Source organism: Danio aesculapii, chromosome 6 (assembly GCF_903798145.1).
Source record: "Danio aesculapii chromosome 6, fDanAes4.1, whole genome shotgun sequence".
NCBI classification, from domain to species: Eukaryota; Metazoa; Chordata; class Actinopteri; order Cypriniformes; family Danionidae; genus Danio; species Danio aesculapii.
Window position 1 is genome coordinate 31,246,598 of NC_079440.1, and position 14,895 is coordinate 31,261,492.

Sequence of the window (14,895 nt, forward strand, 5' to 3'; positions counted from 1 at the left end):
TGTTTATCATGTAACTTATTGTTAAACTTTTTAAACCACTAAGAATAACAATAACAGTGATGTTGAGTTTCCATTTTGTACATATCTGTCAAAAATTGGTATAGTGGGAGTCTATGTTAATATATTTAAGACAAAATCTTCCTCAATACACATATGAACATTATTAAGTTAACCTGTTATAATTTGTTATTATTAAAAACAGTTGTATTAAAGTTTTTGTTTAAAAGATAATAGGGTTATCTTGGAAATGCAAAACGCACTCACGATTCTAGAATAGAATTTGTCATAGTAGAATATATTGTATTTTAACCATACCCAGCTATATCACCCATAACACTGTCTAACATTGTATCAAAAAACAAAATTACAAGAATTGTTTTGGTTTCTTCTTGAAGTGTTATGTTACTTCTGTTACTGTTTAACTTATTGTTAAACTTTTTAAACCACTAATAATTAACCATAACAAAGTTGACTATCGGGCTGCAAGGGGGCGCAGTGGGTAGCACGTATGCCTCACAGCAAGAAGGTTGCTGGTTCAAGCCTCGGCTGGGTCAGTTGGCATTTCTGTGTGGAGTTTGCATGTTCTCCCCGTGTTCGTGTGGGTTTTCTCTGGGTGCTCTGGTTTCCCCCACAAGTCCAAAGATGTGCGCTATAGGTGAATTGGGAAGGCTAAATTGTCTGTATAGTGAGTTTGTGTGAATGAGTGTGTATGGATGTTTCCCAGTGATGGATTGCAGCTGAATGAATGAAGTTGACATTCTCCACCTTTTGGTGCTTTAGCATCAAGATGCTACCCTCATACCAGAATACACATGGCATGTCTAAAAGAGACTTTTATAAATTTTTAAAGGGGTGGTCCACTATGATATCATATTTTAAACTTTAGTTGATGTGTAATGTAGCTGTGTGATCACAAACAGCATCTCTGAATGCAAAGTTCAATGCAAAGGGAGACCTTGGTTTTTACAGAAGTAGCTTAGCAAAGCTACAATGAACGAATTTTGGGGACTACAAAAAATACTTCCAGGCCAGTGAGATCACAAATGTACTTTTACCATGCACACACACTGCGCAGCTAAGGGGCGTGGCCAGAGGCGCTGTAATGTTACAGCAGAGAAAGCTAAAATGGCATCCAAATGCTGCTTTTCCACAGAGCTTTCTCTGTTACTGTATTTGGGCTTCCAAAGGACACAACACAATGACAGAAGTGCTTACAGTTCAATATTACTTATGTTCCAGAGAATTATAAAATACATAGCAAGCATGATTTGACAAAACACAGCTTCCAAAATCTCTCCCAGTTCAGTGCTGGATTCGGGTAAAATCTCCTCAAAGAAGGAGCAGGTCCAACAAGCAGAAGCTGTAGCCTGTGAGTTTTTATTTGTTAAAATTGATCATGACATGTATAGTATGTTGTACGGTATGTTGTAGCAAAGATGTAAACAACGGGAAAAGCTGTTTGGCACAGCTAACAATTTAGCTACAAATTCCTATTTATCAGTCAAACTGCTGTAAACACACACACACACTTCACCAGCGCGTGCGTGTCTCTCTATAGGCAGCTTTTCCGTGCGTTTTACATCTCAGATAATGAACTCACAAAAGATATGTGAACGATTCATATTACTTACACATGCATATTCCGAATATATGTGAAAGACATCATGTGACGTTTTGAGTTTAAAAAAATACAGGAGAGCTCGCCTAACTCATGTAGCAGCAGAAAAATAAGTCAAGACTCACACAGGTCGCATCCCACATCTTGTGCTTTATTCTCCTGTCACTGTCACTGTAAATTACAGAACAATAACTTAATCCAAGCATCAGAGAAAAATAAAAATAAACATCGGTCCCACACAATGGCGATCTCTCTTAAAGGAGCCACACCCCATTTTCACTCGTTACAGACACTTGTCGAATTTTATTTTAAAGAGCAGGCATAAGGTTTTGCTGCTTGATGTTGCAAACTGATATTTTATTATTATATTATTCTACTTTGTCTGTATTGTGATGCAAACACTTGTTTGTAGAGTAAGTAGTTTGACCGTTTTCTGCCGTTTATTATTCCTAGTCATTTCTCCCATAGCTGAATTTCTAAAACAATCGCAAAAACTTATTGAAGAATAAGGTCAATATAATCAAAGTGAGATTTATGAAAAAATAATGTGATTTCTTTCAAGTGAAACATGAGCACACATTGCTTTGCATCTTATAAACACAACCAAGCCTTAAAATTACATTCTGGACCACCCCTTTAAAAATCATATTATAGTTTTAAAAGTGATTGAGAAATTCACTGTATGTAAATGTAAATGTTTAATTAAATGATTGATTCTTACCCCATTCTTCATACACAGTGTCCTGTCCATCTCTCCGACCGCCCAGCAGCTCCACCCATAAGTCCTTTTCAGTCCTGTGAAAACAAACAGACACATTCTAGTTTACCAAAAGGAACATCATATTATTTTACACTGTTAAATGTTTGACCTGGCCATAAAAGCCATTTAGCATCAGTTTGAGGGTTCATTGTGGAGATGCAGGACTGACTCTGAATTCGTTTGCAGCAGAAGTTGAGATGTGGTGCTCCGGTGATTATGCAAAAGGGTCAGTTGGAATATCCGGTTCAGCTCACATCCCTCCAGCTCCTCTTCCAGATCTTTACCTTCCGTCACCTCCATCAGAGAGCGGTGCACATAGTCATGAACCACAAACCGATGCAACCTGTGTTCATTAAAAGGCATTAACACCTTAGGATGCACTGCCAAAATATTTTATATATATTTTCAACATAATTTAAATATTTTGGGCAGAATAATAATAATCGCTATGATAAATTTTACTAATTAACAGAAGACTCCACTAAATGTAATTCGGTCTAACAAAAGGATCATTTTAATAATATCAGGCTTATTTAAAACAAGAATAATTAATGGAACACTCCAATTCATTTATTTATTTGAAGATATAATTTTACAACTTCCCTATAGTTAAACAGTTAAGTTTTACCATTTTTTTTAGCCCATTCAGCCTATCCCCAGGTCTGGCAGGAGCACTTTTAGCTTAACTTAGCATAAATTATTAAATAGGATTAGACTATTAGCATCTCACTCAAAACAGTTTTGATAATTATCCTAATTAAAGCTTGACTCTTGTGTAGCTACATTGTGTGGTAAGATCAATGGAAAATAAAAAGTTGTTATTTTCTAGGTCGATATGGCAAGGAACTATACTCTCAGTCTGGTGTAATGATTAAAAAGCTTTACTGCTGTACTATGGCTGCAGCAGGAATAATGATATTACACAGCTAATTACTTAGCTGGGGACTATTTTCAGGTACTGCATAATATCATAACACCAGTTGTGATATCTTTTTTGAAATTCTAGAGCAAAACACTAATGGTCTAATTTGATTCAATTATCTATGCTAAGCTAAGTTAAAAGAGCTCCTGCCAGAGCCAGAGATTGACTGAATCGATTCAAATGGTAAACTCCACTGTTTCTCTCTAGGAGACTTAATAAGTCTTTTTTTATCTTAAAAATCTCTATATAAGGATCACAACGCAGACCCAAAATACAAATGAATTGTCATTTTAAATACTTATACTCATTATCTTTCAAACTGGTTTTAGTCATTTGTCAGAAACAAATTGTTAAAGGAATTGTTCACTCAAAAATGAACATTTACTAATCCTTTACTCACACTCAAAGAATTAATCTATCTATCTATCTATCTATCTATCTATCTATCTATCTATCTATCTATCTATCTATCTATCTATCTATCTATCTATCTATCTATCTATCTATCTATCTATCTATCTATCTATCTAGATGAGGGTGAGTTGAAGATGACTGAATTTTCATTTCTGAGTGAACTATCAGAAATATAATTTTATTATAATCATTTAAAATACAATGGTGTTCAGTTTTGCATATGCAATTGAAGTCAGAATTATTAGCCCTCCCTGTATATTTTTTGCCCAATTTCTGTTTAACGGAAATATGCTTTTATTATATTATTTAGAACACGTTATTATTTAGAACACGTTTCTAAACATTCAACATTGGGTGGCAGATAATATTGACCTTAAAACTATATATTTTTTTAATGGCTTTCATTCTAGCCAAAATAAAACAAATAAGATTTCTCTAAAGGAAAAAAATTACAGGAATACTATGAAAAATAAATAATGAAAAATAAATTAACCGGAGGGCACAACTGTAGCAGACTTCAACTGTATACATATGCTATCCTGAAAAGTGGCATTTGCTGTTTGTTCAAGCTACTTATTTAAATAAGCTGAAACAACACAATTCTTGAGGTTTTTTTTTTTTTGGGGGGGGGCCTGGGGGGGTTGGGGGGGGGGGGGATTAATTGTTTTATGTTCAATCCACTTAAATTTGTAAAAACTAATACGTTAACTTAATTCCTTCATGTTGTCCCAACACAAATTGATTGTGTGTAACCCAGCATTTTTTACAGTGAATGACAATGGAACATTTGATCCACATTTTAACATTTATTTGAACAAAAGATACTTTAAACAATTAAGTATACATTGGCATTCCACTTTTGTTCGTTTAACTTGATACAGACACCAAAATTAGACATTTCATCTTTGTCCATATTATTTTTTGCACCTTGATTCATTTTGTAACATTTAAACCGTTAGGTTTTATTTATTTTCTATGTGAAAACAGCATTGATGTTCAAAAATTGAATTATCGGGGGTCTACAGAAACTGAAGATGGTAGAAGATAGCTTAAAAGAATTATCTGTCTTTCTAAAGAGAAAACCTTCAGTATGTCAGTCTTCATTTAAATCAGTTCATTTGACTGAAGCCGGCTCTCCTACCCTTTCCTGTTGGCCACCAGCAGTAAATCATTAAAGAGGAGCAGAAGGACAGGACACAGCTTTCTCTGACCGAACATGTTTTCCTTTGAAGAAATTTGAAGCAAATCTCCCTGTTTCACAAGCCAGCGAGAGGAAGACACAAGAGGCAGGGCCTGAGAGAAACAGAGATACAGACATACATTGATGAAAATTACACTACAAAATATTTTCATAGACAGATATTTATCCTGTTTTATTATTTTTATTATTATTATTATTTTTATTATTACTATTATTATTATTATTATTTTGGTACAAATACCGAATCATTCTTAAACAGAGATGCCCATAGTAGGGCCCACAGGCCAAACTTGGCCGACTGTAACCTTTGATTTGGCCCACCATCCCATCTGAGAGGAGAGTGAGTATGATGGAGAGGGTTGGGGCGAATGCCTTTAAGATAGAGATTGTAATTTCTAATTTGATGTAACTTTTTTTGCTTTATTGCTGAGCTACAAAAGCTTACTGAAATTAAACATTTCAATTAAATGTTATAAGTGAATCTGATTTTTTTAAATGTAAGTACTGTCACTCAACGGCTAGAGGACTATGCAGAAGACATCGACGAGCAAATCAAGGCAAACACTACTGTAATTCTGTTACAAATTAGATTGTTTTGTTTTAAGTGTAATAAGTTCAAAATAAAATGTAAAAAATAAAATAAAATACTGTAATAGTTAATATAAAGCAGTGTTTTCTAGTCATTTTAAAATATTATTAAATAAATTAGGAAATCACCCATTGCAACTGTATTTACCTTCAGCCCACTAGCCTCAATCAAGTTTGGTTTTTGGTCCTTCATATAAGAAAAAGTTTGGGCACCCCTGTTCTTAAAGATGGATTCAGTAGATAAGCAAAATTACAATAGATATTGGTTTCTTTCTATAAAAACACATGTAAATGAAGTCAATTTATGCTTAAAACAAGAAAAATGTCATAAATATTTTTTTATGAAAACAACACTTATACAGTGCATTGTCCCATTATATATATATATATATATATATATATATATATATATATATATATATATATATATATATATATATATATATATATATATATATATATATATATATATATATATATATATATATATATATATATATATATTATTTCATATAGTGTGTTATAGCTGTTTGTAAAAGTAACATTTTAAAATATCAATGTCCAAAATAGTTATTATCTCCCAAAAGAAAAAAGGTATTCTGAACTGATTGAAACAAGTTGTCATTTATTTTGGTGTTCCTTCAACAGTATAAACTGACATAAATTTGCATAATGTTGCATAGTTGCATAATGCTAGCTAATAACAGTTACTTTACTAACAACTAACAATATCTGCAGCTCGCAGTGAGATATGGAAATGGCTATTGAGCTTGACACAAGCTGTAAGTAGTAGACCAGCAGACTGGGCCATCTGACCAATCACAGCAGAATAGAATCTTTCAGAAAAGAGGGGTTAAAAGAGACCAAAATTTTCAAAGAACCCTTGAAGATACTTCCTGCTATGTCAAGGGACATTTACACAACACTATTCTCAATTTACATATCTTTGAAAGGTGAGTTTTTTGTTTGTTCATTTTAACATCCCAATTCCCTTGTCTTTTGTATTTTATCAGTCTAAATAACCATAACCTAAATAGCCGGGTCCGTCACATTTCCATTGTGCTATTTGAAAGTGTTGTGAGAAAATGCAACATGTTTTTTTCTAAATGTGTTTGCTTTGTGACGATTTTAAGCATGTGTGCTGTCAAACCAGCCTGATCTCACAAGAAAACATAAGTATTTTACGTTTTGTCAGTTTAGTGGCAAATTCGTATGGATTCGTATGAGTTCAGTCATACGAAATTGTACAATTTTAAAAAGGAGGCATGGCACCTAACCCCATCCCTAAACCCAACTGTCATAGGGGGATGAGCAAGTCGTACTAAATTGTACGGATTAGATCGTACGAATTCATACGAATTAGCCACTAAATCAAAAAGTGTTGGCCACTAAATCAAAAACGAATTGGCGTAAGATTGTGTTGGTCAAACAGATGAAGATCTTTTCTTAATTTTCTGACGTTTTTTTGTAATTCCATGTGATTTCCTAAATTGTAGCACTTTAAGCTCTCTCGGCCACCGTAGCCTTTTTGAACGAAATGCTAATGGTCAAATCTGATTCAATTCATTATGCTAAGCTAAGCTAAAATGACCTCGTCAGAACAAGAAATCGGCTGAATGGATTCAAAAATGGTTCAAGTGAACTGTTTAACTTAGGAGAACATAAATTCGTAAAATGAGGCACTCCAAAAAATGTGGAGTGTTCCTTTAACTTCTGTTTCATGCCCACTTTAAATGTCTTGTGAAATTAAAATAAATTTGTGTAAATGTTAGTTTCAGTCTGTTAGTTTTGAGGATATCTATAAGCTAGTGTGCTCCAAAACAGTGACAAAATTTGTTTAAAGAATATAAAACTGTTACAAACATCTAAAGCTTGCAATTTGTCACTTCAATTTAAATGATTTTTTCATGTCACCTTATACTTCAGTTTCTCATCAAATCTTGACCATGCTCTCTAGCATCTGACATGCCCCGCCCCCTTCAAGACTCTTCTTATTTGCTTTTCATTTGATGTATTTGATTTCAACCACTCTTACTGGTAGAGCTGAGATTAAAAAAATGCTATTGCCTGTTTTTTAAAAGAGGAGGAGCTACTCTATGTCCCACCCTCTCTTCATTTTCCAGTTGAGATTGCATCAAACATTGAACAAAAAAATTCACATTTCAAAGCACTTCACGGGACCTTTAAACTCATTGTAGGAACATTTTTTGAAATGGAACATTATTATTTGTAATTCCACTACTCAGTTGAATTTTAATTAAATATTTGTGCTGGAAAATATTATTTTAATATTTTTACTAGAAAATAATACTACAAAATACAAAGTAAGAAACCGGTAATGTACACATTAAACATCAATAATAAATACATATAAAAAACCGCCTGAAACTACCTTGCAGGCAAACTCAATCTTGTTAGCAATCTGCACAATTTCTTCCATCTGTTTCATTCTTCCCACCTGCCAGTTGCAGGCCTCCAGCAGCTGTAGGTGAATAAATCACAACATAAAGCAGCAAACAGATGTTGACACAGTAGTGTTTATTAATGAAATGTGGTTCAGCTTCGCATTCATACCTTAGAGATTTCTGTCAGAGCTCTTAATGCTGCGGACCCACAGTCTGATCCTGGAACAGCCTTCTTGTGGATAGTCTGCATTGCATTGGCATGACTGTATTAGCCAACCCAGGCTCATTCTGATTACATACCCCTATATACATTTCTGGAGTACGCCAAATACATCCCAGCAGGTACGTTTTTTAGCAGTTATTGTTTTCGCGAATTCACCAGCTGCTGCGTACGCTTTTTGAGATCTCAAATTTCTCTCGCGAGTGCCATTTGCACCTGCTCTTTTCATGTAAATTGCCCAGAGGCTGCTGTCGACTGACTTTCTGACTTACTGACTGACCGACTGACTGATAACCCCACCCACCTCCATCCCTAAACCCAACCGATAGTGTTTTGAAAAGCAATCCAGAAAAGGAAAAGCCCTCACAGCTGCTTGATTTGTACCACATTTTCAGATTTTACCACATTTTTACCCCGTTATTTACTTTTTTAATATTTTGGCTTTTGTTTTCTTTCTTCACCGTACTCAAACCCCGTTTTCACAGTCAACTCCGCTCTGCATCTTAAATCCTCCGACATACGTGATGAGTCAGTGGACAAACTGGTAAAGACGTCCACACAGAGCTAAGCAGTCAGCTGGTAAGCACGAAAAGGATGCATGTAGCGTTTGTTTTAGAGACGTTCCTCTGGCTACATAATTTGCGATCTCCAGAATAGGGCTACATAACATGTAATTTAACCAACACAATCTCACAACCATTCGTAACTTTTTGATTTAGTGGCTTATTCATATGAATTCGTACGATCTAATTCGTACGATTTAGAACAATTTGCTCATCCCCAAATGACGGTTGGGTTTAGGGGTGGGGTTAGGTGCCACGCCTCCTTTTTAAAATCGTACAATTTTTGTACGAATCAACTCGTACGAATTCGTACGAATTAGCCACTAAACTGACAAAACGTAAAACACTTACGTTTTCTCGTGAGATCACGCTGAATTTAACATTTAAAAACAATTGAAGATCACTTACTTCCATTAAGATTTTAAGTCGTGTGATCCTCTGAAATGGCAAGGAAAGAAAGGATTTAAGGGGGAGTCGGTTGCATCGAGGGTCTTCCTGCAGTTTATGCAAGATCTCCAAAATCTGAGGACTCTCTTTTCTGTCAAGAGTGCAGAATATTTAAAAATTATGTTATGTTTTCATAGTGCATACTTTTTTTCTAAGTACAATGAGCAATTCCAACATCATGGGTGAGACATTTACAGTAAAAACTTATATGGAAACAATAATGTATATGTAAATATGTATATGAAACATCTGTTTATATTTTCTAAAACCATTAACCACAGAGTTATGAGATCAGAAAAATATCAATCAGATTTTTTACATAAACATTTTTTCTATTTTTAATGAGGAAAATAAAGATGCATTATGGATATGACCAAAAATTGTCTGCGAGTTTACAGTATACAGCATACTTTGTAGAAATTCTATGAATGAAGAGTTGGCTCACTATAGAACAAAAGTGATTGATTTCATTTTATTTTACATTTTTGCATTTATTGAGGATAAAGCCTCGTTATGGATGTGATGTCTTTCCATTATGGATGTAAATCAAATATAATTGTTTGAAAACATTGACAGAGACATTTTTGAGATTTTTTGCAAAATACAAGACTACAGACAAAGCTTTTTAGTGAAAACTATATATTTTTTTCATGGTAAGGTTGACATGGAATTGCTCCTATACAACTAGCAGAATTCAATCCAACACTTAAATGGCAATATAGGTCGTTCTGACCATTCATACTAAATTGATTTATAGACTGATAGTGGTAATTACATTTAAAGTTTCTGTTGAAGTTTTAGAATGAAGCTTTCAGTCTGTTGTTACATTTTATTATATTTCCTGTTATACACTGGGTTTTTGTCAATTACACAGTATTTAACTATAATATGAACTATATTTTACTGTAGGACAGTCATGTAGTATGTTATTGTATTTTAAAGTTGCATAGTGAAAAGTACTGATATTTTCCAGTAAAGATATACAATACTGTAAATACAGTGTATATATACAGCTAGATAAATGGTGATGTAAATGTAAATACAGAAATGTTGCTGGTTAATTCAAACTGCTGCCAGTTTTACAGCAGGAAATTGTTAGCAGTGTATTTAATTGCGTAAGAGCTGCCATCCCTGAAGATCTGTTTCAGAAGGTTTTTTCGATGCAGTGAAAATGTTGTTTTTGAAAATCTATATGCCAACAAATGTGGATAAAAAAGATTTCCATAAATTTAGAAAATTAATGCCACTTTTTCAATTGGCCACATGACTTTTGGACATAATAATGATCTGAACTCATTCAAAACAACCATGAATTTCCTTCTCTGTAATTAATATGCATAGATGGATTTGTTATGTTAGGAGATGAGGTAATGATAAAATTCAGAAAACAAAATGAAATCCTTATGAATGTAAAAATGTTGTAGATCATAGAACCCACTGTTATAACTAATTACAGGTTCAATTATATATAAATACTCAAAAATACTTTTTTTATTTTGTTTTGTTTTTATAACAAATAACAACAGTTATTCCACTACAAAATTTAAACACAGTCAAAATGACAGCTTTGGTAGTTCTTGTGTTAATGTCCATGATAACTAAACATTAAAAACTTTATTTATTTACCCAAGGTTGTGTAATGTCTGTTCCTGATAGGGCATATTACGGATGTAAGTTATATAAGCATCAAATGGTCCAAGTGCATACTGGTGTACAACATCACAGACACCATCGCAGATCACACTTGAAGACAGCGCCAACAGCATCGCATCCATGAAGCTACGAAAAGAATTTGCTCAGGTACATTAGAAAAATCAAAACCATGTAATTAATACATACAGTATCAGCAATACTGTTGCCTCAAAAGCGTTTGGACACTTTTGGCACTTATAGGGATAATTCATTCACAAATTGACTTTGGCATATTTACACATCCTCCAGTGTTTCCAATCCTGTATGAAGTTTTCTTACTGCTTTATTTCAGAACATAAAAGAATATATTTAGGAGAACGTGAGTAACCAAATAGTTTCTGGCTCCCATTGACTGTATTTTTTTCTGTTTGGTAACAAGAATTCTTCAGAATTCATTTGTTTGTGTCGAGCAGATGAAAGAAACAACTTGAGGGTGAGTATAAAAAAGTACAGAACTGTTTTTGGAAGAATTTAGCCTTTAAATGCACAAAAATGTATATCATTTACTATAAATATTTGTTTTATCATTTGTTTTTAAAGTGCTGCATAATTATTATTATGCTGCATAATTATTATTGGATGATCCTTTTCTTCTTTGGTCCGGAGCACACAGCATCCATTTCTCCTAGAAAAAAACTGAAACACTGATTCATCTGACCACAGTACATGTTTTCACTGTGTGATGGTCCATTCCAGATGCCTCCGAATTCAGAGAAGTCAACGGCACTTTTGGACACTGTTAACATATGGCTTCCTTTTGGAACAGTACAGTTTTAACTGCCAACTGTGGATGTAACTACGTATTGTTGTACTTGACAAAGGTTTGTCAAAGTAGTCCTGAGGCCATGTGGTGAAATCATTTAAAAATGAATGACGATTCTTGATGCAGTACCGCCTGAGGAGTCAGAGATCATAGTAGTTCAGCTTAGCCTTGCATCCTTGTCCTTTACACACTGAAATTCCTCCAGATTCCTTGAATTTTTTATTATATTATGCACTGTTGAAGGTGAAATATCCAAATATCTTGCTATCTTTCTTTGAGGAACATTGTTTTTAAACGTTTCATAATTTCAATGTTTCGTTTCATAATTATTTTAGATATTTGTTGGCAAATTGGCAATTCTCGGCTCATCTTTGCTCCTAAAGGACTAGACCTTTGAATCCTGCTTTTGTACTAAATCATAATTACAATCACCTGTTGACATCACCTGTTTTAAATCACATCATTTAACCAATTTACCTGATTACTAGCCCTAAATTGCTCCAGTAAGAACAAAATTTGGAATACATGTTTATTTAAAAAAATAAAACCCCAAAACAATAAAAATCATGAGGAACACATTAAATCACTACTTTCTGTTTTATTTACATTTTTCGTACTGTCCCAACCTTTTCTGATTTGGGGTTGTGTATATAGCTCCAACATTATTGTTTCCTAAATATGACGTTAGACACAAGTAGGAAGGAATAAAATATGATTGGATTCATTGTACTTTTGTAGATTTATTCACTGTAAATTCTTGATAAACAGATAACAAAACCTGCTTCTTACCTTTCACTGATCTCTTTGATCTTTGCAATGCTAGAAAACAATGACTTCCTGTCTCTTGGTGCCAGAGCCTCTTTCAAAACTGAAGATTCCTGAAAATGTTCCACAGTCATGGCCAAGCTCTGAAGATAAACCTGCTCGGATGTGACAACCTCGTATAGATGCTGGAGAAGGGGTGGGAAACCAGGCCAGAGCAAAGAATATTGAGAGAGAACAGAGTTGAGGTCATGAAAACAGCTTATGAAGTGTTCCTGTTATTTTTATGGAGTTTAAGGTACCTCTTGAAGCCTTAGCTGCTCCATATTGAGTCGACTTAGTATTCCACTGTTTCTTACGATACTTTGCTCTTGCCATAACTGTTCCAGAGGCTTTTTCATATTATCACCACACATGAAGTTTTTGTTAGAAGGATTTTTTATAAGTTTGTCCACCAAACCAGGAAGAGGAAGAACTTTTGGAGTTTTCTGAGAACTTTCATTGAGATTCTCCATCTCTGTTTCTTGGTATTTTACCACAGAGGAAATATCCTCTGGACTCTCTCCATTGGAAACAGCTGGGATAGCTACAGTTTTAAGTGGCCGGTCTACTTCAGTCAGTTTCTTCATGTGGAAGAGCATTGAGATCATTTCCAAATGAGAGCTACTAAACAGTTTGGGAGAGCAATCTCCTTTAGCCTGAAGAACATTTGGCTTTTTGGTGCTTAAATCTCTCTCTTTAATTGATCCTGAGAATCTTTTTTGTAGCTCAGAAACCAAATTGTCCTTGATGGTGTTGTTAAATGATCTGGCTTCATTGTGATCAACGTTGTTTTTATTCTGGATCTTTAAAGCAGGATTTGGTTTTGACAGACAGAGAGGTAAAATAGGTCTGTCATCGCAACAAACCTCAGAACCTGGAGAGAAATAAGAGGAGTCAATACAAGGCTAGAATAGAGATGAATAATATCTCATCATAATAATGATGGATGATTTTGTGTACCTGATTGAGTATGGTGGACAACTGTTAAGCTGGAGCATTCAGACTGGGTTGGTGATGAGTCTATATCCATATAAACCCCCTCATCATTGTCATTTGTAGATGCTTTATCAACGAAAATTAAAAAACAAGACCCTCCAAATGAAACTGATGACAAATGTATTTTCATAATAAAAAAGAGTGACACAATAGGTGCACTAATATGGATTATTCAATCATTAATTTTCCTTTGACTTATTCAAGGTCATTTATTCATCAGGGGTCACCACAGAGGAATGAACCATTAATTATTCATTAATAATTTTTTTAAAAATAAATTTACAACAATTTCAAAAAATCTTTTTTCACACTGTCGCTATGGGGTATTGTGTGTAGAATTTTCAGGAAATAAATTAATTTAATCAAATTTTGATAAGGCTGTAACATAAAAAATGTGGAAAAAGTATAGCGCTATGAATACACTGTACATGGCAGAAACATAAAATATTGCAATGTCAGATTTTTCCAATATCATGCAACCCTAGTCTGACCATTGGCGTCCACATTTGGAGTGGTGGTCCTTCTCTATTGTTTCATTATTTAATGAATTTAGCCACAATATTTTTAACCATGATATGAGAGAAGAAAGCCCCACATCCCCCACTCAATATTCAGTTTCAGTTGAAAGTACATCAATATACTGAAATAAATGTCTCAGCAAATTCCAGTTTATGCTAACTTTATGTGTAATATCTTTGTATTACAATTTGCAAAAAACAACACAGCAAAGTGCTAGATGTTGTATGTTGTTCATGAATATACAAATACTTTTCCAAATTACTACAACTGTTAAAGTTACTTTGGATATGTGGCCTGTCAGGGACTTTCAAAACCAATAAACATGACAGCAAATTGCGCAACAAAGAGTTCTGCCTCAAAAGTAAAATAACAATATAATTATACTGTATGCTTGCAAATCAGTTTTATTAAAACAGATGGCTGTAATTTCTTAATGTTGGTTGGTTGGACGCATAATTGGGCCAAAATGACAGGACATTGTGACTCAAAACAGTATTTTTTTGTGTGTGTATATATATATATATATATATATATATATATATATATATATATATATATATATATATATATATATATATATATATATATATATCTTATTCGTTTTTGCTGCTATTGCTTTTTATATAATATAAATAATAACTACATGTGTTAGGTTTAGTTGTATGTTCAGGTTTAGTGCCAAGTTATTGTAAAAGACCCTTTTCACATTTCCAGGTTTCTCAGTAGTAAAAGTTGTTATAGTTAGGAAAACTTAGAGCGCGGTGAATGATAGAATACAATAAATATTTTTTTAAACTTATTTGCTCAAATAATAAAAGAAAAACTCCATGATGATGTTATAAAGACATATAGAAAAAGGAAATAAATGTGTGAGACTGATGACGGCAGCCAGAGGAAAGAATAACTTCAAATGTACTGTCCTGTCCCAGATGCTGCAAAACACCTCGCACAAGCAGAAATTAGTTTTTCTTCTTTTTTTTTAA

At 33.8% G+C, this 14,895-nt stretch overlaps 1 protein-coding gene across 2 annotated transcripts in view; it reads right to left on the reverse strand.

The window, feature by feature from the left end:
* Nucleotides 1-14,895, reverse strand: part of LOC130230774 (ephexin-1) — a 28,452-nt gene that overhangs the window by 1,683 nt on the left and 11,874 nt on the right. For both annotated transcript variants that reach the window (XM_056459968.1, XM_056459967.1), the window contains exons 4-13: nt 13,358-13,459; nt 12,658-13,271; nt 12,383-12,543; nt 10,765-10,917; nt 9,100-9,229; nt 8,078-8,152; nt 7,896-7,985; nt 4,856-5,007; nt 2,548-2,721; nt 2,340-2,413 (exon numbers count right to left, since the gene is read on the reverse strand). In XM_056459968.1, coding sequence (XP_056315943.1) covers nt 2,340-2,413; nt 2,548-2,721; nt 4,856-5,007; nt 7,896-7,985; nt 8,078-8,152; nt 9,100-9,229; nt 10,765-10,917; nt 12,383-12,543; nt 12,658-13,271; nt 13,358-13,459 — 1,725 coding nt within the window. The remainder of the gene's footprint in view (nt 1-2,339; nt 2,414-2,547; nt 2,722-4,855; nt 5,008-7,895; nt 7,986-8,077; nt 8,153-9,099; nt 9,230-10,764; nt 10,918-12,382; nt 12,544-12,657; nt 13,272-13,357; nt 13,460-14,895) is intronic.